Below are 25,120 nucleotides of genomic sequence, written 5' to 3'. Positions count from 1 at the left end.
ACTGAGAGGGAGAAATTGACTTCAAATCGTAATATCTCGGTGAATACTTATTCAATTCAAATTGAAATTGGGTGCTCAAGATTTGATGAAGTCTTTGACGCAGAACTTTGACGCAGAACTTTGACGCTTAGTCCGTTTAATTTTTGGATGGTGATTTGTAAAACGTATGCCGGTAGTTGCTAATACAATTTCTGGTACATTTCATCGATTTACTCAAAACAGGACTCTACTGTCATAATTTAGCGCAGTTGCAGAGAGTAACATTGGATCACACCATACAGTAACCATACAGTAACCATGGTCTCTTCTTGGTGAGCTTTCGTCTTGAGAAAGTGTCTGGATGGCTCATCGGCATCCAGCCACTGTCCTGAACGTCTTCTATTGTTGTAGTGGATCTGCTTTTCGTCACACGTAACGATCCGATCCAAAAAAGGATCGTTTTGGTTGCGCAAAAAGCAAACTGGAAGGGAAGCCCTCCTGAAACAGCTACTTTCATATAAACATGGAATTACACAAAAGAAAGATTTTTTCGCATCAAATATTTTTGTACGAACACTGAATTATACAGAAGACACTATTCTCTACTCAGTTAGTATTCCAAACATTCGTTATGGAACTGAATCACATGTTCAAAGGATTTCTACACAGTATACTAAATACTAAACATCAAGGCTTGATGATGACAGCACAACCAGCTGTGGAATGCGCTCGCATATAATTAAATAGGAGTTATAAATTTTCAAATCCTTTTTGTAACTTATATCAATATTAAAATACTGAAAATAAAGGAGAATTAGTTGCATCATTCAAAATTTAAAATCTGTACGGTATATGGTAAAATTAATGGAACAACATGTTAAATCACTATCATGGTTTTTATTCATAGTAGGTTACTTGAAATAATGAAAAAAATCGTTTAATGTCTAAACAGGAATAAATTCCAATAACAAGACTTATCAATATTATTAACAAGCATGTTACAGTTTATATCTGCCTATATACACACAATACACATACATATACAGTGCTTTTCAGATAAAAGTATCCACCTTTAATAACTTTTGTAATACTGGTATTTAGGAAAAATCCAAAAACACGTCAATTTATGTTGGAAGGGGCAAGCATTATGACTTATTTAAACTTACTGGAAAAGCCACCCCCTCACCCCTAGCATAATCCCTTTTTTTTAAATTACTTCTCATATTTTTGATGTAAAATTTGGATACTCCTCTTTGAGCTGATTTCAGAAATGTATAATACTTGTAGGTTAAAGTGGTTAATTTATGAGATAAACAATTTTTCTTTTAATAGCACAAATTTTACTTATTTTTTACTTTCACCTTATTTGAAAGGTGGGTTGTACAACAGTTCAAACTCTTTAATCTTTTTAACTGTGCTATTTATTATGAAGTTACAATAAGTGAGTACCATTCACTTCCATACAATGGTATAATCTATTTTGAAATGCCTCTCTGACATTGCTTAATACGGCTGGATTTAATTGTCGACATTCATTTTCTATCCTCTCTCGTAAATCATCCAGAGATTCTGGTTGGGTAGCATAAACTTTTGTTTTCAAATACCCCCATAAAAAGAAGTCTAGGGGTGTTAAATCCGGTGACCTAGGTGGCCACTCCATCATCTGCCCTCTTCTACCTATCCAACGAGCGGGGAATATTTCGTTTAAAAATTGTCGGACAGGCATAGCATAGTGTGAGGAGCTCCGTCTTGTTGAAATACCAGTAAATCATCGGAAAGGTTATCATCATTTTCTATCATTGTTGTAATACGTGGGTCAACCCCTTCCCTGAGTAACTCAAGATATGATTCACCATTTAAATTTCCGTTGATGAAGAAAGGTCCGACAATGTGGTCACCTAGGATACCACACCAAACGTTTAACTTTTGGGGATGTTGTGTATGGAATTCACACATAATATGTGGATCACTTTCAGCCCAATATCTACAATTATGCCTATTTACTAAGCCATTTAATGAAAATGAGCATTCATCAGAAAAGCAAATATTGTTTAACAATTGTGGATTGTTATTGATAAATTGCGTCATTGATTCGCAAAACTCTAGACGACGATCAAAATCATCTTCATTCAACTCGTGCACCAACTTAACTTCGTATGGGTGGTACTTGAATTTATGTAGAACTCGGAAAACTGTAAAAGATGAAACACCGATCGCTCTACTTATTGTTGACAACGATTGGGGTTGTTGAGCCTCTAAGCTGACTTGCCCTAAAATTGCCACTTGGATTGCTTCGTTATTTACGAGTCCCTCTCGCTTATGCACTTTATTGCAAACAGACCCTGTTGTGGTAAATTTCTCCATCAGTTGAATTACATACTTATGAGTTGCATGTCTTCCGTCATGTAATTCGTTGAATATTCTAGCAGCAGCTCTTGCACAATTATTATTTTGGTAGTATAAACCTACAATTTCAATTCTTTCTTGCAAAGAGTAAACCATTTCAGCGAAACAAAATAAATAATGTATCAAAGTACACTATCAATAGTGACTACAAATTCTAGTTGACAATGTCAAACTTTAATAAAAAGTAGAGTTTTTTGTTGTTTGGATTTTTGAAGTAGAATAAATAGCACAGTTAAACAGATTAAAGAGTTTGAACTGTTGTACAACCCATTTTAGTACAGGCAAATAAGGTGAAAGTAAAAAATAAGTAAAATTTGTGCTATTAAAAGAAAAATTGTTTATCTCATAAACTAACCACTTCAACCTACAAGTATTATACATTTTTGAAATCAGCTCAAAGAGGAGTATGCAAATTTTACATAAAAAATATGAGAAGTAATTTTAAAAAAAGGGATGATGGTAGGGGTGAGGGGGTGGCTTTTCCAGTAAGTTTAAATAAGCCATAATGCTTGCCCCTTCCAACATAAATTGACGTGTTTTTGAATTTTTCCTAAATAACAGTATTACAAAAGTTATTAAAGGTGGATACTTTTATCTGAAAAGCACTGTATACATACATACATACACATATACATGAATACAATACTAATTTATCAACTAGAAACACCTGAAGCAAGTAAACAAAAAATAAAATAAAGTAAACATTTAGAAGAGTTAAGCAAAAATTAGGTAGAAAACTTGTGTGCAGCAAGCTAGGAGAGTAATTGAAGAAAAACCATAAGTCAGATATAGAGCTAACAAGTGAAAACATAGTTCAGGTGTATTACAAAACAAAACATAATTCAGCAGTAATACAGTAGAAGTAATAAGCTCACATGGTAGAATAACTTTCAATTTGGGCTCATGTATTTTGACTAGAGTGTAAAAGTTCTTAACGTGGTTCTTAACTTGACCAATAGGTTCATAATAAATGTTGAGATTTTCGCAGAGTTGATTGTAAAGTTTGCTCATTGCAACAAATGGTGACCTGAGTGATATGTTTGTTCTAGAATTTGGTAGATAAAAAGTCAGTTCATTTCTAGAATTGATTCGTGGAACATGAAAGTTGAAGTGGAAGAGTAGTTCGGGACAGTCAATCAGATTATTCACTAGTTTATGAATGAAAATTATAGAGTAGTAGGTTCTTCGATTTTGAAGGGATAATAGATTGAATTTATTCAGTAATATTCTGTTGTCGATGCCTTGTTCATGGTAAACTCCTTCTAGCTTGTAAGTAATATATTTCATGAAGCCTCTTTGTATAGACTCGATTTTGTTTATGTGGACATTGTATATGGGTGACCATATAAGGGAGGCATATTCCAGTCGAGATTTGACGTATGCATTGAAAAGAGTTGAAAAACCCTAGCATCCGTTTGGCTCGGCATGTTATTGTGTCATAGTGGATGGAGAAGCTCAGTTTAGAGTCAAATGTGACACCAAGATCCCTTTTATGAGTGCTTATTTGCAGAGGTGTGTTATTTATGCAGTAATCATGAGAACTAACATTATGTTTGAGGGTGTATTTTGAGTATTTACATTTGTTTGTATTGAGGGGAAGATTATTTTCGGTACACCAATTGTACAAAAAGTCAAGGTCTTTTTGTGAGAATAAGCAGTCCTCCTGTGATGTAATGGGTCGGAATATTTTCAAATCATCTGCAAAGAGTAAGAAATTGCTAGAGAGATTATTTGAGTGAGAAGAGTGAGAATAGAAGAGGTGCTAAATTGCTTCCTTAAGGGGCACCACTGTTCGCAATAAATTGGGACGACTTGTGACCCCTATAATCTACGAATAGGATACGTTCAGTTGAGTATGAGCAGAAGAGGTTTGAGAGTTGGGAGTCGAATCCATATTGGTGAAGTTTATTGATAAGAATGTTTTGATCCAACTTGTCAAACGCCTTCGAGAAATCTGTGTAGACAGTATCTACTTGTAGGTTATTATTAAGTGCATTACTTACTGATTGTGTGAAGCACATTAAGTTAGTTACTGTCGATCTTTTGCTAAAGAAACCGTGTTGATTGTTTGAAATTAAATTCTTAACATCAGGAAAGATTCTGTTGAACAAGCACATCTCAAAAGCTTTCGCAAAGTTTGATAACAAGGTTATAGGTCGGTAGTTTTGGATATTGTTCATTGCACCAGTTTTGAAAATTGGGCAAATTTTTGATATTTTCCATTTCTTAGGAAAGCATCTTGTACTCAGTGCTAGATTGAAGATTGACTGTGATGGTATAGCTAGGAGGTGTGCACAATCTTAAACAAAAAAGCTAGGTATGTTAAGCTGTATCAATAATGATACAGTGTTATAATGTAGGTTCCACTAGTCGCTTGTTGAGCTTCACGGTGAAGTGAACATAAGTAGTCTCCCATCATGTTGATGTTTCAGCGGCCCTGGTTACGTTTTTCCTTCAATTCAATATCTTGGTAAAAACGCTCACCCTGCTCGTCACTGACTATTCAAGAAGTGGACTTTCAGGCTCATCAAACATCCTAGTTTCTTAAAATTCTTCAACATATTAGCTACAATGGTACCATATTCTGGGTCTTTTGCATTTCCTAAGAATTTTGTAATAACTTGCTTGAATGATATCCATGCTTCTTCCTCATGTATGGTCATTGTGGTTTCAAAGTTTTCGTCGAACATCATTTTTTGAATGTCGGGTCCTACAAAGACGCCTTCTTTAAGTTTAGCTCCTGAAAGGTTTCGAATTTTCTGACAGAGATACTTGAAACAAGGTCCATCTTTAGGTAATGCCTTTACAAACTGGTTCGTGAGGCCTAACTTTATATGTAGACGTGGTAAGAGAATGTTCCTAGGATCTACAAGATTTTTGCGAAGAAGGTTCTTCTCCCCGGGTTTTAAAGACTCCCTTACAGGCCAGTTCTACCTGCATCAATGTTGATCCCTTGCTCTACTGCCCCATTCACACAAAAAACATGGAAATTTGATAAAACCGCCTTGCTGACCAAAAAGCATGCATGTTACTTTGAAGTAACAACCACATATCATCCAACCATGACCCGAATAGCCAATTTTATTCAACACTATTTCTAGGTTTTCATAGGTCTCTTCCATTTGTACAGAATGGCCAACAGATATAGATGTATAAGTGTTACTATTGTGTAATAAACCAGCTTTCAAACTAGTTTTGGAAGAATCAATAAATAGCCTCCAGTCTTCTTTTTTGTATTGAACACCAAAGTCTTTGATCAGACCTGGAATGTCTGAATAGTACACTAAATCACCTTCTTGTTCAAAAAATCCAAGATCCCCAACTAAGTCATTAAACTTAATCTGAGTAAAAAGTTTAGGCTCTATATTTGCTGTAGCACATTGAAACTCTTCATCATCTTGTTCATCTATATCTGACAGTACATCAGAAAACATTTCGGTTTGAACAGAATTCAAATCATCTGGGGTTTCTGGGACCGGCAAATCTACATCGTGCCCTACTGGTCGGATGGCGGAAATTAGGTTAGGGTAGCTTATTACCTTCTTGTTTTTCGAGGTACGGCCAGTAATATCAATACTACAAAAGTAGCAATCATCAGTGTGGTTTCTAGGTTCCCTCCATATCATAGAAACAGCTTACTTGAAGGCTTTTTTCTCCTTCTTTGACCATTTTCTAAGATCTTCAACACAAACATAACATACCTAACGCGGGGCCCAAGATTTATCCAATCACCAAGTTTAATTCCAAAATATGAGAAATATACCTTTTTCACAAAGTATGTAATGTTTCTTTCATGTTTTTTAATAACAAACTCACCACAAATATAACAAAAACTGTAAGCAGAGTTCTTACAACCGCGATTAGAAATTTCAATGAGCACTGTAAACCAGTAAGTAAGGTTAGGCAGCACTGCTGCCAACTATTCTACATCCAGCACAAATTATTTTGCAATTTTATTTGTATTATATAAAAGCTGTTAAAATCTGTAATAAATCAAAAAAATTATTGTATTGATGTGCAAATGTGAAAAAATGGTAGGCTTAATAAGTGTCATATTTGGATTTAGCACCCTAAAAAAACAGAATAATAAGGTGTTTTAAGTAAAAAAGTTTTTTCATCGGTGGCCTGTGTAATTCAATATAATGGCGAATGTGCTGGGACTTAACGGATTTAAATTCAACGTATTCAGAAAATTGTGAAATTTTCACAATATTGTGGGATTTTACTAATAATAAAAACACACTCTAAAAAGCCATTGTATGGTTTTGTGAAAATCTCACAATATGTGTTTTTGAATACGTTAGTTATGGATTTTCATCAAATATCAGCCAATTCCATCAAATAAGTTTCAATTCATTTTTGGTACTGAAAAAGTATTTATATAATGTGTTATTATGGTTTTTTGTTTCAATTCATGAATTCATTTATTGTTACAGGAACTTTCACAACGTTTCGGTGACGACAAGACTATATCTGAACATTTAAAACTTCCGATACAACGTATCAACGACTATCAGCTTCTATTGAAGGTAAGTTCAAAATCGAACCATAGTCTGAAAACATTCTAAAAATGTTCACTATAGCGATTATATTCACCTAATCTTTGTATTGAAGTTCAAAGTACTGAAGACGGAACTCTAAGAAGAATTTCGCACAGAAATTATTTGAATCTACAGTCGCTTTCCTGGTGAAGGCACTATTTTCAGACTAGAATCCACAATGCCAAAAATTACTCTTCGACAACGTCTACTCAGGAGAATTTTGAAACAGTTTGATACCAACAAGGCGTCTGGTCCTGATGAAGTGCCCGTCATCGAACTCAAAAAGTGCACCAATGAACACGCACCAGTACAGGCACCGCTCTCAGAGCACCCTTCACTGCGGAATCGAATTTTGAATGAATATATCAATAAAAAAGGACTGCCGTATGTTGTGGACTTCATGTCTGACACTGTATAAAAATGACAACCTCCATTGAAAGTTTCATTTCTCATTTTTCATTAACATATTTCAGTTTCTCATCATTTTCTGTCAATTGTATGATGACATTTTCGTCTTCAGTAACCTCAACGTTGACTTCTGTCATAACTAACCTATCAGTCAAAATTCGCAGTCAGAAGCAAAGCCGTCAAATGGATTAACGCAATCAATTCATGAATTCAGTTTGATATTTCCTGAAAATGTGCGGGTGTATAATCGAAAAAATGATAAACTACATCGTCACTGAAGCTGGCTTGAAGATATTGGCCAGCGCAACTTTTGCGATCGTAACCTACAAAATCCTTGAGAAATTCCAGATAATAGAGAACTAATTTTGGTATGTAGATAAACTCTAGTGACTATAACTTTTGTTATGTTTCTTGTAACATAATTTTTTTTGCCAATGCTATCACTGGTGAAGAATTGGAGAAGAACAATAGGGTTCATTTAGTCCTCTTAACCTAAAAAAGGCATAAATCTTCTCTTTAACTATATACAGGGTGGACCATTGAAAACTTGACATGGAGGTTTAAGGTACTAATCTTGCGAATCCTAAAAAACGCTCAGACAGGTCGATTTTTATTGGGAGGTGGGATAGTTTTTTCCCCCATTTACAGCGTCCACTTCAACCCCGGAGCAGAGGGGTGACAACCCTTGGAAATTTAATAGGCAAGTGGGGGCGAGAGAGACACATTGTTTGAAAGTTTTTGTGATTCTCTAAACAACGATGTATATTTTTTTAATTTGGACCTTATGAAAACGGAGCAATAATCGTGGTAATTATAGTAGGTACCAAATAAATTAACAATATTAATAAAAAACACTATATATATATATATATATATATATATATATATATATATATATATATATATATATATATAGAAACAGAAGTTAATATCGGACATAGCACTCATGAAAGTGGCAAACCATAGACACGTGTTTCGGGCTTTTGGCCCATCATCAGTATGGTGCAGCCAAGTGTAAGGATGGGCAACACTTGGTTACCAAAAGATAGAAATACAAATGCACGGAGCCACCAACAGGAGCCAACCGCACATTTGTGGTTTCAGATGATAGATCTCGTGTTCACAAAAAAACTATCAAAATCACCACGGAGGCAGTTACAGCTACCTGCGTGACATCCGGGTCCAGGAAATTATACAAATATGAAAGTTATTGAGTGTCTTGATATAGAAACAGAAGTTAATATCGGACATAGCACTCATGAAAGTGGCAAACCATAGACACGTGTTTCGGGCTTTTGGCCCATCATCAGTATGGTGCAGCCAAGTGTAAGGATGGGCAACACTTGGTTACCAAAAGATAGAAATACAAATGTACGGAGCCACGAGATCTATCATCTGAAACCACAAATGTGCGGTTGGCTCCTGTTGGTGGCTCCGTGCATTTGTATACAGTGTATACACCTCAAAAATCCATGCTTGGTCTTGTTTTTTTTATTATGTATATCAATTTTCTAGCCAATATGGATTTCCACTGAACAGTTTTACAGAACCCTGTTTCGCTATATAATAGCTTCCTTAGGCCTGTCTATATACGTGCGTCTGGGGGGCCGGTTAGGCCCCCCAGACGCACCCTGGCGTTGGATGCGATCGGGTGTGGAGGGGTGGATTTTCGGGAAATCCTTGCGGGTACCGCCCCTCACCTCACACCAACAGGATTTCGCAGGGCTTCCCCCCGCACGCCGAACCCGGAGTTGTCTCCTTACATCTACTTAGTGTGGCTAACCAAGAGACAGGACCATCGGCAGCGTTAGACCGAACGTTCGTACAAGTTAACTAAGCTCTTCTTTCGCCAGAGAGTGCTCGCGTCGCACACCTGCCCCCGCCAACCATGCCAAATCAGTTGGGAATATGGTCCCGGAAGTGGCCGGTCGGGGTCCTAAGCTCGGATACTAGTAGCTCCGTCCAACCGGAGTCCGACACCTCAAGCATCTGCCTTGGTGCCCTCCAAGACTAGACTCGGATACTAGAGCCCGGAAGGACCGCGAGCCCCGACACCTCGAACGCTCGGATCCGTACAGAAGCAGGCGAGGATCACGGAACAGCATAAGCCGTCCAGTGCCTCTGTATGGGGCTGCTATGCACCCATGAATGGATTACCGCATCCCCGTATTCCTTTACCCGCTAGTGGAGCCGCTGCCCCTAAGAGGCCAACGCCAGTTGGGGATGAGGCTCGCTAGCCTCCAGCCGCGAGCGGGCACTCACCTCCCCCTAGAACTTATGTTAGGAAAGTTCCCTTTCCAACGTTTGATGAGTAACCGTCGAGGACTCTTTCGAGCATCCTCTACCACACATCATATGTCGAAGATGTCGCGCCCATTACCCGTGTAGGTGCGGGATAGGGCGGTTCATCAACAACTTTTGGGTGTACGCCGTGTGGTCTACACCGCATACCCTTACGTTACCCCGAGGGGCACTCATGTTAGGAAAGTTACCTTTCCAGCGTTGGATGAGTAACCGCCGAGGGCTCTTGCGAGACACCTCTCCCACACATCTAGCTCGAAACCGGCCAACGCCTGTTACCCGCAGATGCGGGATTGGGTGGTTGACCGATAATTTTACTGGGTGAGTGCCGTGTGGTCTGCACCGGGGGACTGTCAAACACCCATAAGAAAGAGATAGTGATCCCCCGCCACTCACCCCGTCTATATACGCCCGTAGTTAGGAATATAGAAAAATAGCTAACCTGAGCCCGGAATATTGGGAATAAAGCCAGTCGATGATGTTGAAAATTATTGTTTCGTATGAGTCTCAATAAATTCCATTATATTTTTGTGTTCAATAACAGTTTTCACGTTATCAAGATGGAGTCTCATAAACCAACCGTCATCACAATAATTTCTTTCCGTAAAGGTAGATCATATGAAGATCTATCAATACATCTACAATTTATTTCACTATATATTTGCGTTTGCGTTTCCGAAGGTTTTGCTGATGAAGTTGGTAATAATATATTTATCTCCACCTCATCTTTTTTAAAAGGTATTCAGGAAGGTATTCATGCCCACTACAGTATTTGGTCCATGTATAGATAGAATATCAATTATTATTCAATTCGTGGAGGAACTATGTTTTTAAAATATATTCATAACGGAAGAATACTTTCCAAATTAGATTTGATCAAATATGGAAATCATTAAATAGATAATATTTTTGACATAACTCGTGAATCGCTTGGTATATACCCCAACCCTCCTAACGTAATCAGAATATGAAAAGAATTTCATTTGACAAAAATTTTGTTACGGCAAGCTTCTGCTGGGCACCCAGTATATTGTAGAATATATCAAAAAGTCCTATGTATTGTTATCTAGAACTTCCGTCAAGACAATTTTTAGTAACTCTGTTTACTTTATAATACATACATAATACATACTTTATAATAACCTAAATGTAACACACTGTAACTTCGCATACTGTATGATACTGTAACTTACTTCAACTTAACACACTGTTGCATAACCTACTGTAACATAACAAAACTACGTACTTACTATTACATTGGTTACTGTTACATGACAACTACTTACATACTTACTGTAACATAACATTACATAACATAACATAACTTACTGTATCATACTGTAACTTCGCATACTGTGTAATTCAACAATGAAAGGCTCAGGATGTAGAATGTACTGTAGATCACTAAGCCTAAGGATTGAGGGGAATAGAAAAAAGTACCAGCGTGGTCCAAACAGAAGTGGCTGGTATCTCAATCGCCACAAAATAAATAACCAGGAAAGGAATTTCTGGCAAAAAGATAATCTGCACTGACAGCAGACAAGCCCTATCAGCCTTGAACAGACAAATACAATACAACGTGTAACCTCAGGGCTAGTACTAGAGTATCATTAAGATTTTGCCAAAGCATCAGTAGATAATAACATTATCCTAAGATGGATTAAAGGACACGACAGGAGTAAAGGTAATCGCACTGCCGACTCTTTAGCCAAGGAAGCGGCTGGACTAAGAATTTTAGGACCCAGTGGCACCTACGGCCTAATGACTTCGACAATTGCGGAACTAGCCAAAAATACTCAATTCTTGAAGAGATGGGATGAAATCAAAGGATGCAATTTTGCCAGGATCACCGAAGAAATATCTGGCGATGACCAGAAAAAATCTACACTCAACAGTAGAATTTCTGACTGGCCACTGTCAACTAAGGAAGCACCTCCATAATATGGAGCTAGTGGACACACCCCTATGCAGGATGTGTGAACAGAAAGATGAGACTGTCAGGCATGTGTTATGCGAATGTCCGGAGTTATCGTCAATAAGAGAGTGTGTGTTCGGCGAGTCTTGACCTACACATGCCGATATAAAGGAGATGTTTCCTAGTAACCTGTCCACCTTCCTCGAAAGGACAGAATGGACGATGATCTATGAGGACAACTCCTTGAGAGGATGTACAATGGGTCACATGTGGCCTAAGTGCTGTGAGCCTACACTCACCCTCCCTACTCTATAGTTACAGAATTCAACATTGAAAATATTCTAAACAAACCTTGGAGATCCTGTTATTTCCCCATCATTGCTGCAGCTTCCTGCAGAATGCTATTCATCCATCTTTTTTTTCATTTGGTTGCGAGTTTCAATATCAATTCCGTCTTCTTTCAGGAGTTGGTAAGGTACAGCGCTTGTCTCGGCGAAAACTACGTCGATCTCCAGAAGGCCCTAGATTTGATGCTGAGCGTCCCCCATCGAGCCCAAGACGATAAATTCATCTCGAGCATCGAAGGATACAAAGGCAACATCCACAAATTGGGACGTCTTTTGGCCCACGACAGATTCACAGTTACATTCGGAAGTATCAGCAAAGAGCGGTACCTCTTTTTATTCAAAGCACGTATACTCATTTGCAAAGTTAGAAGGATATCAGAAGATAGGTCCATCTTTCAACTGAAGGATAGCGTTCGGGTGAGTAGGGCGTCATTATTATCGTTAGTCATTACTTTTCAGTAAACTCGTGGTTAAACCCTTATTTTTGCCAATGTTTTGGATCACTTTCCAAAAGTATGTAGAGAGTCAATATAAATTCAAAAACACAGGGATAATTTCAATAGAAAAGGAGAGATAATGAACAATAAACCTCAGCTACCTGTCTTTGAAGGTACACAAACATACAACTCAAGATTAAGCCATCGTTGGGATGCATTCGATTAGGGAATAACAGAACCACAAGTGATTCTGTCATTCCCGTATCCAGCGGGGCTATGTGGAAGCAGGCATCCGATGGCCGGTTTGCTTAACCCCCATATCCCAAGCCAATGCACTCGCCAAAAACGGCATGCACAGTAGTTCAGGCAGTGAAAGATGAACAAGGACACCCAACACGCCTCCAGAAGTGTATCAGCATACTCTAGTAGAGTAGTTGAAATATGCTTTTTCACACGCCAACAAACTGAAACGTTTCTCAATACGATTTCAGATGTATTTCAATTAATAGAAAGCAGAAGCTTTCAAAGAGCTATATGGGACAAATAAGACATCTATTCCAAACAAAGCTATCGGAACATGAAAGACCTTTGAGAACCATGCCACCTCTAATGTACAGTCTCATATTTCAAGAAGATTTTTGCGTTTGATGACATTCATTTACAAAAAATATTGCATATATACAAGAAGAGGTCTAGAGAGCTTGAATACTCCTTTTTCAAATATGTGGCATTGGATGCCGAAGTAACTGCTTTTTGATTTTTATACGATATTTTCAATCTGATATAACGAATAATTGAATGGAAAATAAAACCAAAAATCTCAAGCATATTTTAATGAGTATTGTCCTTTGTATTTGATGCGTCTGTCACCTGTTGAGTATTTGCTTGCTTTTTGTTGGTAAATTGGTGGGTAATTGCTATTTTTTCACAAATTTAATATCCGTTATCATTATTGAATGTAAACATTCAGTGACAGGCACATATTCAATAAAAAATAGTAATCGAGTATGTAGCTCTTTCAGATTGGCCGGATAATGAATTCAAAATAATTCAAAACACCGAGAAAAAATAACGTGCTTCCCAAAAATATATCTTTTCTTTGCCAACAAAATTTCTAAATGGAAAATTATCAATTGAATCACGTTGTGTAACATCATTGCGAATAAAATGATGTTGAAGCCTCAATCAAAAACTTTTCAGTACCAATGTTGAAGCCTCAATCAAAAACTTTTCAGTACCAATAATGAATATCCGTCGAATATTTTTGTTCCAGTATCATTTCATCCATTTGAGTTTTCAAGAACAAATATTTCAGTGACAATACCGACTGATGGAAAAATAAAAATTATTGTTTTCTATGGTTTTACCAAACACGTCATTAACCATTTCATATGTATATGTTAGCGTCAGCTTAAACAACAACAATTCAATTGGTTCTGGTACATGAATGTAACCTGCAGGAAAATATTGAATATATATTTCAACAAAAATCGATGAGAGCAGATATTAAGTAACATCATTTATATCATTGTTTTGTTTTTCAGCTTACCCAAATCGAACTCAAAGATCATCCAGAGGACGAACTCACATTTGAATTAGTCGATAAAGTCGGAAAACAAACGCTCACTCTAAAACTCCATAGGAGCGTGAAAGACTTCTGGTTGAAAGAAATCAGAGAGTTTGCGAAAGATCATAGTAAGTATCTTCAATAATTATTTGTTCTCCTTCATTAATATTTTTTTCTGACACAGATTTTCCAAGATATTTGATGGAATTAGCCAATACTTGAGAAAACTTCATTGTGAGACTTCAAGTGACCAACTCAAGTTTATCTAAAATAAAAGATTAAACTAGAACCTCTGGCAGAGAGTCAATTCAAAAACAAGCACTGTTATTAATCACAAGAAAGGCACTGCTTTTTTAGGTTGGCGTCTTTAGTTTTTTCATCTCTCAAACAGACCAACTTGATTGGTGTATTTCTTGTCCAATATTTTCCAATCTTATCTTCTGAATCCGATTTTATCAAAAAATATTTATGACATATTTTATAAGCATTATTATCCATTCTAGGTGAAGGTGAAGAAACCGGAAGCGACGAATTTCCACCTGATTCACCCCCTGAGAAAACAGTTGATTCTGGAAAATCAAAAGATCTCCAAAAGAACTCCGAACAAAAGCAGAAAGTTGAAGAAGAACCGAAACAAGGACCGAAGGAGTTGAGCAAACCACTCATCAAAGTATCAGAAGACGAAAAATCCAAAGATAAAGAAAATATCAAAGATATCAATGAAAAGAAACCAAAAGTAGACAAACCCGAAGAACAATCAAAGACAGATAAGCCAAAAACAGAGACACCAAAGTTCGCGACAAAACGACGAGAATCTGTGAAAAATAAAGAAGGAGAAGGTAAATCAAAGGAGGCTGTACCAAAGCCAATAGAAAAACCCAAATTCAAAGCACCCGGCCAATCCAAGCAACAAGATAACCTCATAAAAGAGTTAAAATTACTCCAAACAAAGACCGAACAATCATCTAGTTCCTCAGAAACCCTTGTCGCTGAACCACCCTCCTCCCTTCCCCTCACCACCACCACAACAACCGACGTTCCCCCGTCAGAAAGTGAAACCCTTCAGCAAATTGAAACACCAGAGTCGGAAGCAGTCGAAGAACACCACTTGAAGAAAATCCAAGCTGTTGAACCGTTGATTCAGATCAACAAACCCAGGGTTCTAGAGGAAGTCATACCCTATATCATCAAACCACCCCCGGAACTGGTGCCTGGTAGCGCAATAGACAAATTGCTCAGCGTAGAGAAGTCCGGAGTCAGCGATATTGTGTTAACGGATTTTAAAGTTGGTGTTGAAGTAAATGTTGGAGTAGGCGACGACATGAGTCGAAAGTATACTTCTGCGCGGTCAGGTTAGTTGGTTACATTGGAGTCTGATCTATAAATAAATTTGGCTAACTGAATGTTTGTTTTTTTTACTAATACTATCAAAAGCATGAATATTCCCTGATAATGAAGTTGATGTGAAAGTCGATGAAGATTGATTTTTTTACTTGAGACCGAAACTGCTTAAAAGCTACTCCTATTGTCGATGAACGATTCGCCAAACAAGTAATTCAGTTACATTCACCTCCCGATGTTGACGTTTGTGACAGTTATTAAATTATATGTTAGATTCTGATATATCTGACAATGAATAATCATGTCAATAAAAATAACGCCATCCGGTGGTGCTGTGAACCTGGATGTGATTTCACCAAACGATTGTGGTCTATAGAAGCCCAATTAGCCTATTTTAACTTCTAGTGACTAATTCATCAGAATTCCAATAGTTCATATCAGAGTGAATATTGTTTGTTGTTTTGACAACACTTCATTGATCCAGAGCAATTCTGATATGACCTTACCATGTACGTCCACTCTTAAGTAATCATTGTGAAGAAACCTCTTTATCAGGCAGTCCTGAAAAACAAGAGCTTCTCCGGTTTTCCCTGCTCAAATCTGAAGAGCATTTTGATTACTGCAACGTAATTTTCCAATCTTCTGCCAATTTTGAATGGTTATTAAAAAGTAGTGCTAGATTTCCACCCGAGACTAGGATAAGAATTCAAATGAGAACTGAATTACAATTCATTAAGAATAACTAGATTCATTCTACATCGGAAGTGTCAAACCCAGATGTTTACCCAATGCTTTCAAACTGATATATATTTTTGAGATACACTTACAAGACCCTATGCTTGAAAATCATTCGTGATTCAACATTCATTCATTATCACACATATCCCAAAAACACAAATAAACCCAATCTCAGCTGAAGATCGGCCACAGGGTATTTCTAACGCTTGGCACCATATAATAAAGCTTTCGCGGGCTTCAAAGTTGTGAGAAAAATAAATCCACACCAAGAGTGTTCTCTTCGTTCACAGAAGGCGGGTACGAATCTTCATATACAAGAAGGTCTGGCCAATCTTCTCTCACCTCCGATGGTTTAACTTCCTCTCGTTACACCACAGAAACTTCTTCTAGTAAATTCGGTAGCGACTCTCTCACAGGAGGATCGAAGTACGAAAGCATATCTTCGAAGTACGGGAAAAAATCATACAGCGCAGATTTGGGTGATTCGTCGGCAGTAACTTCTAGCTACAGTTCCAGGAAAGCAGCATCTGGTGATGATGACGACTACAGCTACAGTAGGAAGAGTAGGATCTCAGAAGACAATGGCGACACTTACAGCTACTCCCGGAAATTTTCAAAGAAAGGGGATGATGGAGACTCCTACAGCAAGTACACCAAAAAAACTTCCAGAGCCTTAGCTGGGGACGGTCTAGGTGACGATGACAGTTACACCTACTCCAGACGTAGCGTCAAGTCTAGAATAGAAGGGGTTAGTGATGGGGATAACTATTCAGTCAGAAAATCCCTGAGGACTTCTGTAGAAGGCACTGGTATCGAACCAAGCGAGACCAACGACACCTACAGCTACAGCTCTAAACGTGGGGTTAGTGCTGAACTAGGCTCTAAATACTCCCTGAGGTCGATGTCCATTGAGGAAGGCAAAGAAAACACAGAAGATTTATTGAACAAATACAGCAAGAAGTATTCGAGACAAGACTCCAGTGACCAAAAAGCTTCCATCGATGAAGAAGAGGACAAGTACGCAAAGTATACAAGAAAATACTCTAGAACTGACTCGCTCACCGACAAGAAGCTGTACCTAGAAGAAGACGAAGGTAAGTATAGCAAGAGGTACTCCAGGTCGCACAAAGACGAGGAAGAGGCTGGGTACACTAGAAGATTTTCGAGAACGGACTCTCGTGAGAAGAAGAAGGAAGATGAGGAGGATGCTTATGAGAAGTATGCCAGGAAGTATTTGAGGAAGGATTCTGAGACCAATTCAAAGGATACGGATGGGGTCAAGTACTCCAGAACTGATTCTACTGAGAAGCAATCCAGGTCCAGGTTGTCTGGAGTTGATGATGGTAAGTTTATACCAAAAATGGTCATTTTGAAATCGTGAATTCTTTGTTGAAAATCAAGAGATATTAATCTGAATCTGAATCTACAAGATGATGAAATAGATCATCACTGTGCCACAGCAGAAATCTTCAAAAAACCAAACCTGATCAATTCATATGCGACTTGAATTCATCGTTTTTGCCTTTCTGTTTTTTGACTGTGTTTTTGTATCTAACACGTTTTTAATAGTGTATTCTAGTAGAGTGGTTGGTTTAGGTTAGGTTAGGTCACGAAAACAGTTAATGACTTTATTCGATATTTTGAAACCACAATGTATACTTGATTCTAACATACCGAATCAAATACCTCAAATTTTGACTAATAAACTATATATTCTATACCCTGTACTCCAATCCAAAGTTCATCGAATGTACACAAAAGCACGCTAATGTATTTTTTTACCAGGACCGCATTGAGGACAAAATATTTTTGCAATGTAGTTTCAATATACTTATAATGATATAATAATAATGATTATCGGACATAATGATCACTTTCTGTCTGTTTAAAATCTGTTTTTCCGTTAACCAGCTGTCGCACCCCTACGAACGACAACCCTCAGAAGTCGAAACTTGTGCGAGCTAAGGATTAACGAGGTCTTACCTTTTAACGTGTGATTCCTAACACGGGTTGGACGGTAGCAAGTGAAGATCGATCGTTCAGACTAGGGCTTGAACCACCGACCAACACGGCAGTCAATTCGAGTGAGTGAACAAAGCACCCACGCCGAACCGCTTGGCTACCGACTGCCCACGGTGAGGGGAGTGGTCATTGGTTGATAATGCTGGCGCACCCTCCCGAATGTATCGGGGCTTCGGGGGATAGGGCCTGACCAGCGCACACTACGGTGAAAAAAAATAATAATATTTATTCACGTGGGAAAGAAGAATACAGAACAATGTAGTAAGAATATAGCAGGAATGCTCTTTCTAACCTCAATGTTCATTCAAAAAAACAGTATTCATATCCCAATCACCTCTCGAATCACGATGCAATAAAAAAACTATTTTTCCCAATTCGTACAAAATATTTGTAATAATTGTGATGAGAATATTGAATTGTATAGCAATAATTATTCAATCAGGCAAGATAACTTCTCATTTCGATTCGCTACTGAAGAAGCTATTCATGAAATCCTCAATGATATTAAAAGTCAAGCTTCAGGGGTTGATAATATTTCAATCAGAATGTTGACATTTTTTAGCCTCTTTATAGATAAATATATTACACATATCATCAATTGTTGTTTTGAACGTTTATGGAAAATTGCCGTTGGGAAACCCATTCCCAAGAATAATGATCCAGCTAGTTATTCTGATATCAGAATTATCAGTACACTCCCAACCATGAGTGACATTTTTGAAAGAGTTATTTATTTACAAATTGATGAATATTTCAATCACAATAATCTGTTATCACCATCGCAATGTGGTTTTAGGCAGGGTTTTAGTACGGCTACAGCTCTTGCTACTGTTACACAAGACATTGTTGAGGGATTTGATAAGGGGATGATTAGCACTGGTACTACAAGATTTTTCGAAGGCATTCGATACCACCAATCATGAGCTGATTTGTATGAAACTCCAATATTATGGTTTTGATAGTGCTGCTTTATTTCTCATCTGGTCTTATTTACTTGGTCTATCTCAAAAAGTTGTTGTTGATGGTCATCACTCCCTACCTCTCGTTATTCTATCAGGAGTACCACAGGGATCCATTTTGTGACCTTTATTGTCCATAATTTATACTACTGACATTATCTCGTCCATCGAGAAATGTAAAATAGAGTACCACAGGGTTCCATTTTGTGACCTTTATTGTCCATCATTTATACTACTGACATTATCTCGTCCATCGAGTAATGTAAAATAGAGGTGTATGCTGATGACATACAATTATACATGTACTTTAAAATCGATTAGTATGCTGAGGCTCAAAATCTCTCCAACACTGATCTTGATTTGATCAATGGGCTATCAAGTGAACATGATTTGGAAGTTAATTCTAATAAAACAATGATGATGCATTTTGGATCGCAGAAGAATCGTAAATTTGCAGGAAACAATTTCCATTTAGAACTAGGTCATACTATCTTGACTCCTGTCAATACAGCTAAAAACTTAGGGCTGATGCTTGACACTGATCTTAGATTTACTAGTTATGTTGAAAATTCAATGAAAAATGCTTATATGTCATTGAAACTGTTATACTGTAATCGTTTTATTTTGAGTACGATGACGGGCACTTCATCAGGCCCAGACTCCTTGTTGATATTGAGTTGATATTGATGCACTATCATTCTGATTGCATTTCTATTGAATCTGTACAATTTTTACGATTTTGGTTGGCTTTTTGCATTAAAAATGTATGGCTATTGGTATATTCTCCGATAATTTCGTAGACGCTGCCACCACACACTCCTGTTTTATTTGCCACTTTGTTCACAATTTCATCTTTCAGTACCACGGTATTTTCTTGAGTCTTATGGCTATACACTTTCAAAATAATTTTCTTGGATTTTATGCAAAAATGAGACATTTGCCAGGCAGGAGACAAACAAATTTTTGTTGTCTCATCAGCTGTATGTGTTGAAGCGTCCTGGATATATTATTTAATTGACCAAACAATTATTTGAACAATTCACTGAAAATTCACACAACTAAACTCAATAAAATGGATGCAACGATGATGCACTTGGCACTGAATCTGTGTACGCATCTGCATCAGTAAAGAGCATTTGTAGCAGTTTATGGTCATTCAACCAATGCCATTGCAGATTCCAACAAGACACGAGCCGATTACGAGCTAATCATTGGTCATTTGCCCTGAATTTCGGATTGGAATATATTTTTTAGAGTGGGTTTATATTACGGATCTCAAGTGTAAACTGACATTCAGATTCTCATTTGTCCATAACTCATTTGGTTTTACTAAAAAGTTAAGCTTTCAATTGAATCCATAGTCAAATAAATCCACTGCTCTCACAAACAGAAAAGTACATGTTTATATATTTTCAGAAGATTTTTAATAACCTTGTAGATTCACTACAAAATCCATCCATTATACTTTTACGAAACATTCTCAACTATTTTTTTCCACAGAATCCGTGAAAATATCTGAAACTGTAATCCAGCAATCCGGAATTAAATCAGAATCTTCCGCTTCAAAGTCAATCGTATCGGAATCCTACGCTGCAGAATCCTCACATAGTTACAAAAAAGAAGTGAAATCCGAAGCTTATGCAGAGGCTGCAACTTCAATTTCAGTTGAAGAAAAAGTCACTAAAGAAGTAGTGGAACCTGCCGAAGAGGTTGAGCTGTCATTCTCCAAGGCTACAAAGGAGGAAACAGAAGTAAAACAAAAAGAAGAACATGAAGAAACACGAAAGGAAGTCACTTCTCATGAAGAGGTAGCTTCTCGTGGAGAAAAGCAGAAGGAGGTTGAGTCCAAAGAGGAGGTAAGAAGGGAGATCAATTCTCACGGGGAAGAATCGCATGATACTCTCTCCGCAACCTTACGAAGTGTAAGGGAAAAATCAGCAGAACAAAAACTGGAGGAATTAGAAATTGATAACAAGCCTAGGTTCATCAAAACCATTCGTGGAACCAGTATAGAACGTGAGTATAGATTTCTGTGGTTGTATTTCTGTGATTTTATAGAAGTACTGTTATTCTCCACGCATCAAGAGAAAAAATCTTGTTTACCCAAAGACAAAACATTCGTCAAAATTAGGATTCCTCAAAAACTGAAATCTCTCATTTTTTCTATCAAATGATTACATATTCAAAATTGTAATGAAGAATCTAATGCAAATGTAGGAAGGGTAAATCTTCAGTTCACCCTGATAAGTTTCTACGTTAATCCAAATTATTTTTCACAGAGAAAAGTTCACTTACTATTTCAATATTTAATAACCGTATTCAACGATGTTGAATATCAAGAAAAAGAATAATAAATTGTACAGATTCTATCTTCGGAGGCCAAAATCTGCCAACGTCTTCATAACAATAATTATACACATAATGTTTACATAAAAAATCAGAAGAAAGCTAGAAAATCAAATATCAAAAATAAATACCACATATACTGTTACAGCAGAATAAAGAAACATACTCTCATGTTTCTCGAAGGTGCAACTCTGTTTCCTTCTGTTCATGAAAGAGGTCGCTTCCGTGACAGGTGCTTCTGGTGAAATTGGTGACACGTATGAATTGTTGGTAATACTGTTCATGAAACAGGTATCGCCAATATTTTCAACCCATTAAATCCAAGGTTTAAACTGAAGAATGTGTCACTGATCTAATTTTGTTGTAACTGAGGATGCTACGTTTACCATTGCTGTTTGATTCTTATTAATCACGGAGGCAATGATTCTCCCCATCATTGGATGAGCGGGATAAGGAACTTCAAGTTGAACTGCTTGAAACTGAATTGAATAGATATATGGCAGACCTTTTGAGTTTGGTAGAAGATGATAATTCCAGAAATTGTTCATATCTCTCTGCATTTTCTGAGAAAATCAGGAAATGGTGAATTTTTTCACATTATTTTGAATAAAATAAAAAAATGTTGTTCAATTTGTGTGTTCAGGAATATTTCATCTGATTTTTGAGTAGCCGGAAGTGTAGCCAATACTAATGTGGCATCACCTCTTTGAATGGCGATACTAATTCTTCAAATTGAAAGTAACTAGGTTCTGTTATCATTAATAGAGTTTTTTTACCGATTCCTTTCAACAATTCAGAAGCTTGAGATCCACAAACACCAAGGTTTCAACTGCAACAGGGAAGAAACAGAAGTAACTCAGCAATGCTGGGTATTATGATTTTTCTGCAATCATAGCAGCTGTACCACTGGAATAATAAGCTCAGCAAAATGTAAAGTTGCAACTATGTCTACGCAGTAGATAAATTTCCTTTGACATATGTCAATAAAGTTTGAAAATAGAACGAATCGAAGGAAAAACTGCAAGTGGAATTTTATTTCATTCAATTCTGAAGGCGTAGGCAGATTTTGGTATGAAAATGTATTGAGTTATGTTGTAACTTTGTAAAACAATTTTTACATTCCTCTTCGGTATATGTAGGTATATTTTTCCAAATCAATTGAAAATACACTAAATTTTTCCATAATTATTATACTGTTTTCTTCATCGCGTGTATCATCAGATTTTCTAACATTTTTTCCCAGTGAATTCTCGGAAACGAAACATAACACACATATGCTAACTCTCTCTTCTTTGTAGATAGTTGAGTAGTTAGACACCACACTATATCACCAACCATTTTTTTAAGCACGCCACTTTTTTGGTGCACAACTTTTTGCTGCACTGTTGGCCTATTCCTCACTTTTTCTCCACCTTGTGCGTTCTGATCATCGTAGCATATGCAGTTGACTACGTTTAGGAACATCAAATTCTAGAATGAAAGATACTGGGAGAAACGTCTCAAATTCCAGGCTTGATCTCAATGAAGTGGAGGAAACCAGCTCAACGTTTTACTTTGTAGAACTTTGGTATGCACTGAATGCTATATAAATTTTTGGAAAAGTTTGCCTAGTTTTCTTCAAATTACCTGGAGAAAACCTACATGGAGAATGGAAACAATTTGTTTGTTATATACGATGACATCTTTACCAATTCGATACTATCCATGAGAAACCTTCTAGATATACTTCTTCTCCACATCTTTGTGGAAACAGATACTAGATGAAAAACATACAAATCACAGAAACAGTCTTAATGCCTCCATCAGCAACTACGATCTGCCACATTCAACCTTAATCCAGAATGGACATGACTGGTCATTGGTTCAAGTGGAAACCGAAACCATACATGGAAAACAATGAAAATAGTTTTGCTAAATGAACATTGGATACCTGGGCGCAAAAAAAGAGTTTCAGACTCCTATCCTATCAGAAATGGTTTATTCCATGGCTTGAAAAATGTCACTTAACATTCCTTAGTCTACATCAGGAAGGAAGAAGGAAATATTAAGAGCAGATAGTTGTTGGTTCACAGATGGATCAAAAAAATCTTCCGGTTCTGGTGCAGGTGTTTTCAGTCGCAGACCCACGACAGAGTTATCTACCTGCCTAGGAACTTATGCGACTGTATTTCAAGCGGAAATTTACGCTATTGAATTGTGTGCGGAGAGATTGGATAAATCCAACCTCACTCACAAGTCAATAAAAATATTCTCGGATAGTCAAGCGGCGTTGGAAGCTCTTGGCTCCTACCAAGCAACGTCTACATTGGTAGCAAACTGCCAAAAAAGACTCTCCTCGATAGGAAGACCAAACAGATTGTCTCTGTCTGGATTCCTGGCCATACTGGCCTGGAAGGCAATGAAGCTGCTGACTCTCTTGCAAAGGAGGGTGCTACAAGCGGTTTCATTGGACCAGAACTTGTCATTGACATCGCTTTGGGCTTTGCCAAACAAACACTGAACACCTGGATGGCAAGAAGAGTTATGGACTTCTGGCAGAATCTTCCAGGATTGGCCCACTCCAAGGCGTTTATCACCCTTCGAAGCTTGATTCCAAACAGTTGGTAGAGATGAACTACGATGTCTAACAGGCCTTCTTACAGGTCACCGTCACTGGAATCATCACATGCAGAGACATGGACTGTCGGAAGACAGTGTGTGTCACTTTTGGAAAATTGTGAAACAACAGAGCATATACTAACCTAACCTAACCTTTATGCAACACCCATCTTTGAAATGGTGCAATAGATAAACACGTCAGCACCTTTCTCTACTCTTTATTCAGATGCTTGATTTATCAGTTGCCAATGTAAATTTCTGACGGCAACATAAAGTCTGGAAAATGAGGAAACTGCAGAGCATATACTTTGTGCCTGCCCCGCTGGGGAGCGAATCAGGTTCTTTGACTTCGGCAGATTAGTACTCTCACCATCTGACAAAGACCATTCACCATACAAACTAATCGGTTTCGAGTGTGAGTAGGTGTGAGCCACAATAAACCCTTATGGGTTGCGGTGGAGGGTTGAATAGACCCACTTACTCTAGACCTACCTACATCAGGAATGACCTACGTTATCTTGTAGGCCTACTACTGTCATCGGCAGCAATTAAATAAACTTGGAATGTTGGAAGACAGGGCGTTCCATCTCTGTCGAGAAGATGAAGAAAGTGAATCAAAAACAGTATCACTGAGGAACATAAATAATACAGTTTTTTGACTTCCTAGGACTTCCCCAAGATATCCTACAAATGTCACTAGGGCGAAACTGGCACTATTGGTGTTATATAGGGCCTTGCAGCCATCTCGTTGAAGCCACATCTGTCAAATTAGTTGTCATTTATTCAGTCTGTTATTTGCCAAATTACCATGCACGTATATAGCACTCAACAATACTTGCCATTCCATAATAATGACCCAAACGTAGTCAACACTTTTGTTGTACCTCGATGATCAGAACCACGTAGTCAAATTATTACTTTTCTAACACTAGCTGGAGAAACCGCTCACTTCGAAATATCTTTGAGCGCCCAGCCGGACTCCTTCATCTGGCTGAAGGACAACAAAACTCTCAACGAAGACGATAATCTCTCTGGGAGGATTCAGGCCACGGCTTGCGATAAGGGTCACGAGTTCAAGCTGGTCATCAAGCAGGTGAAGGAAGAAGACGCGGGGATTTATACGGCAGTGGCGCAGAACAAGAACGGGAAGACCACGTGCTCAGCACAGCTTGTTGTGCATGAACGTTAGTAGCATTTGCGCTTGTTCAGAGTTCT

General features: G+C 37.7%; 1 protein-coding gene across 11 annotated transcripts in view; it reads left to right on the top strand.

Annotated features, from left to right (window-relative positions):
• The window catches only part of Obsc (Obscurin), a 167,813-nt gene that overhangs the window by 56,126 nt on the left and 86,567 nt on the right, over positions 1-25,120 (top strand). For 8 of the 11 annotated variants that reach the window (XM_023161616.2, XM_023161613.2, XM_023161617.2 and 5 more), the window contains 7 exons: positions 6,822-6,914; positions 12,015-12,314; positions 13,879-14,029; positions 14,405-15,253; positions 16,271-17,323; positions 20,462-20,977; positions 24,838-25,089. In XM_023161616.2, coding sequence (XP_023017384.2) covers positions 6,822-6,914; positions 12,015-12,314; positions 13,879-14,029; positions 14,405-15,253; positions 16,271-17,323; positions 20,462-20,977; positions 24,838-25,089 — 3,214 coding nt within the window. Of the gene's footprint in view, positions 1-6,821; positions 6,915-7,472; positions 7,703-12,014; positions 12,315-13,878; positions 14,030-14,404; positions 15,254-16,270; positions 17,324-20,461; positions 20,978-24,837; positions 25,090-25,120 lie in introns of those variants that run through there. The other 3 variants (XM_023161623.2, XM_023161615.2, XM_023161624.2) reach the window with 3 other exon arrangements.

This window comes from Leptinotarsa decemlineata, unplaced genomic scaffold (genome assembly GCF_025532065.1).
Source record: "Leptinotarsa decemlineata unplaced genomic scaffold, Ldec_3_MD MMD2_P_RNA_scaffold_2, whole genome shotgun sequence".
In the NCBI taxonomy this organism is placed as follows: Eukaryota; Metazoa; Arthropoda; class Insecta; order Coleoptera; family Chrysomelidae; genus Leptinotarsa; species Leptinotarsa decemlineata.
Note: the sequence above shows the minus strand (reverse complement) of the source record. Positions and strands in the feature narration are given on the sequence as shown.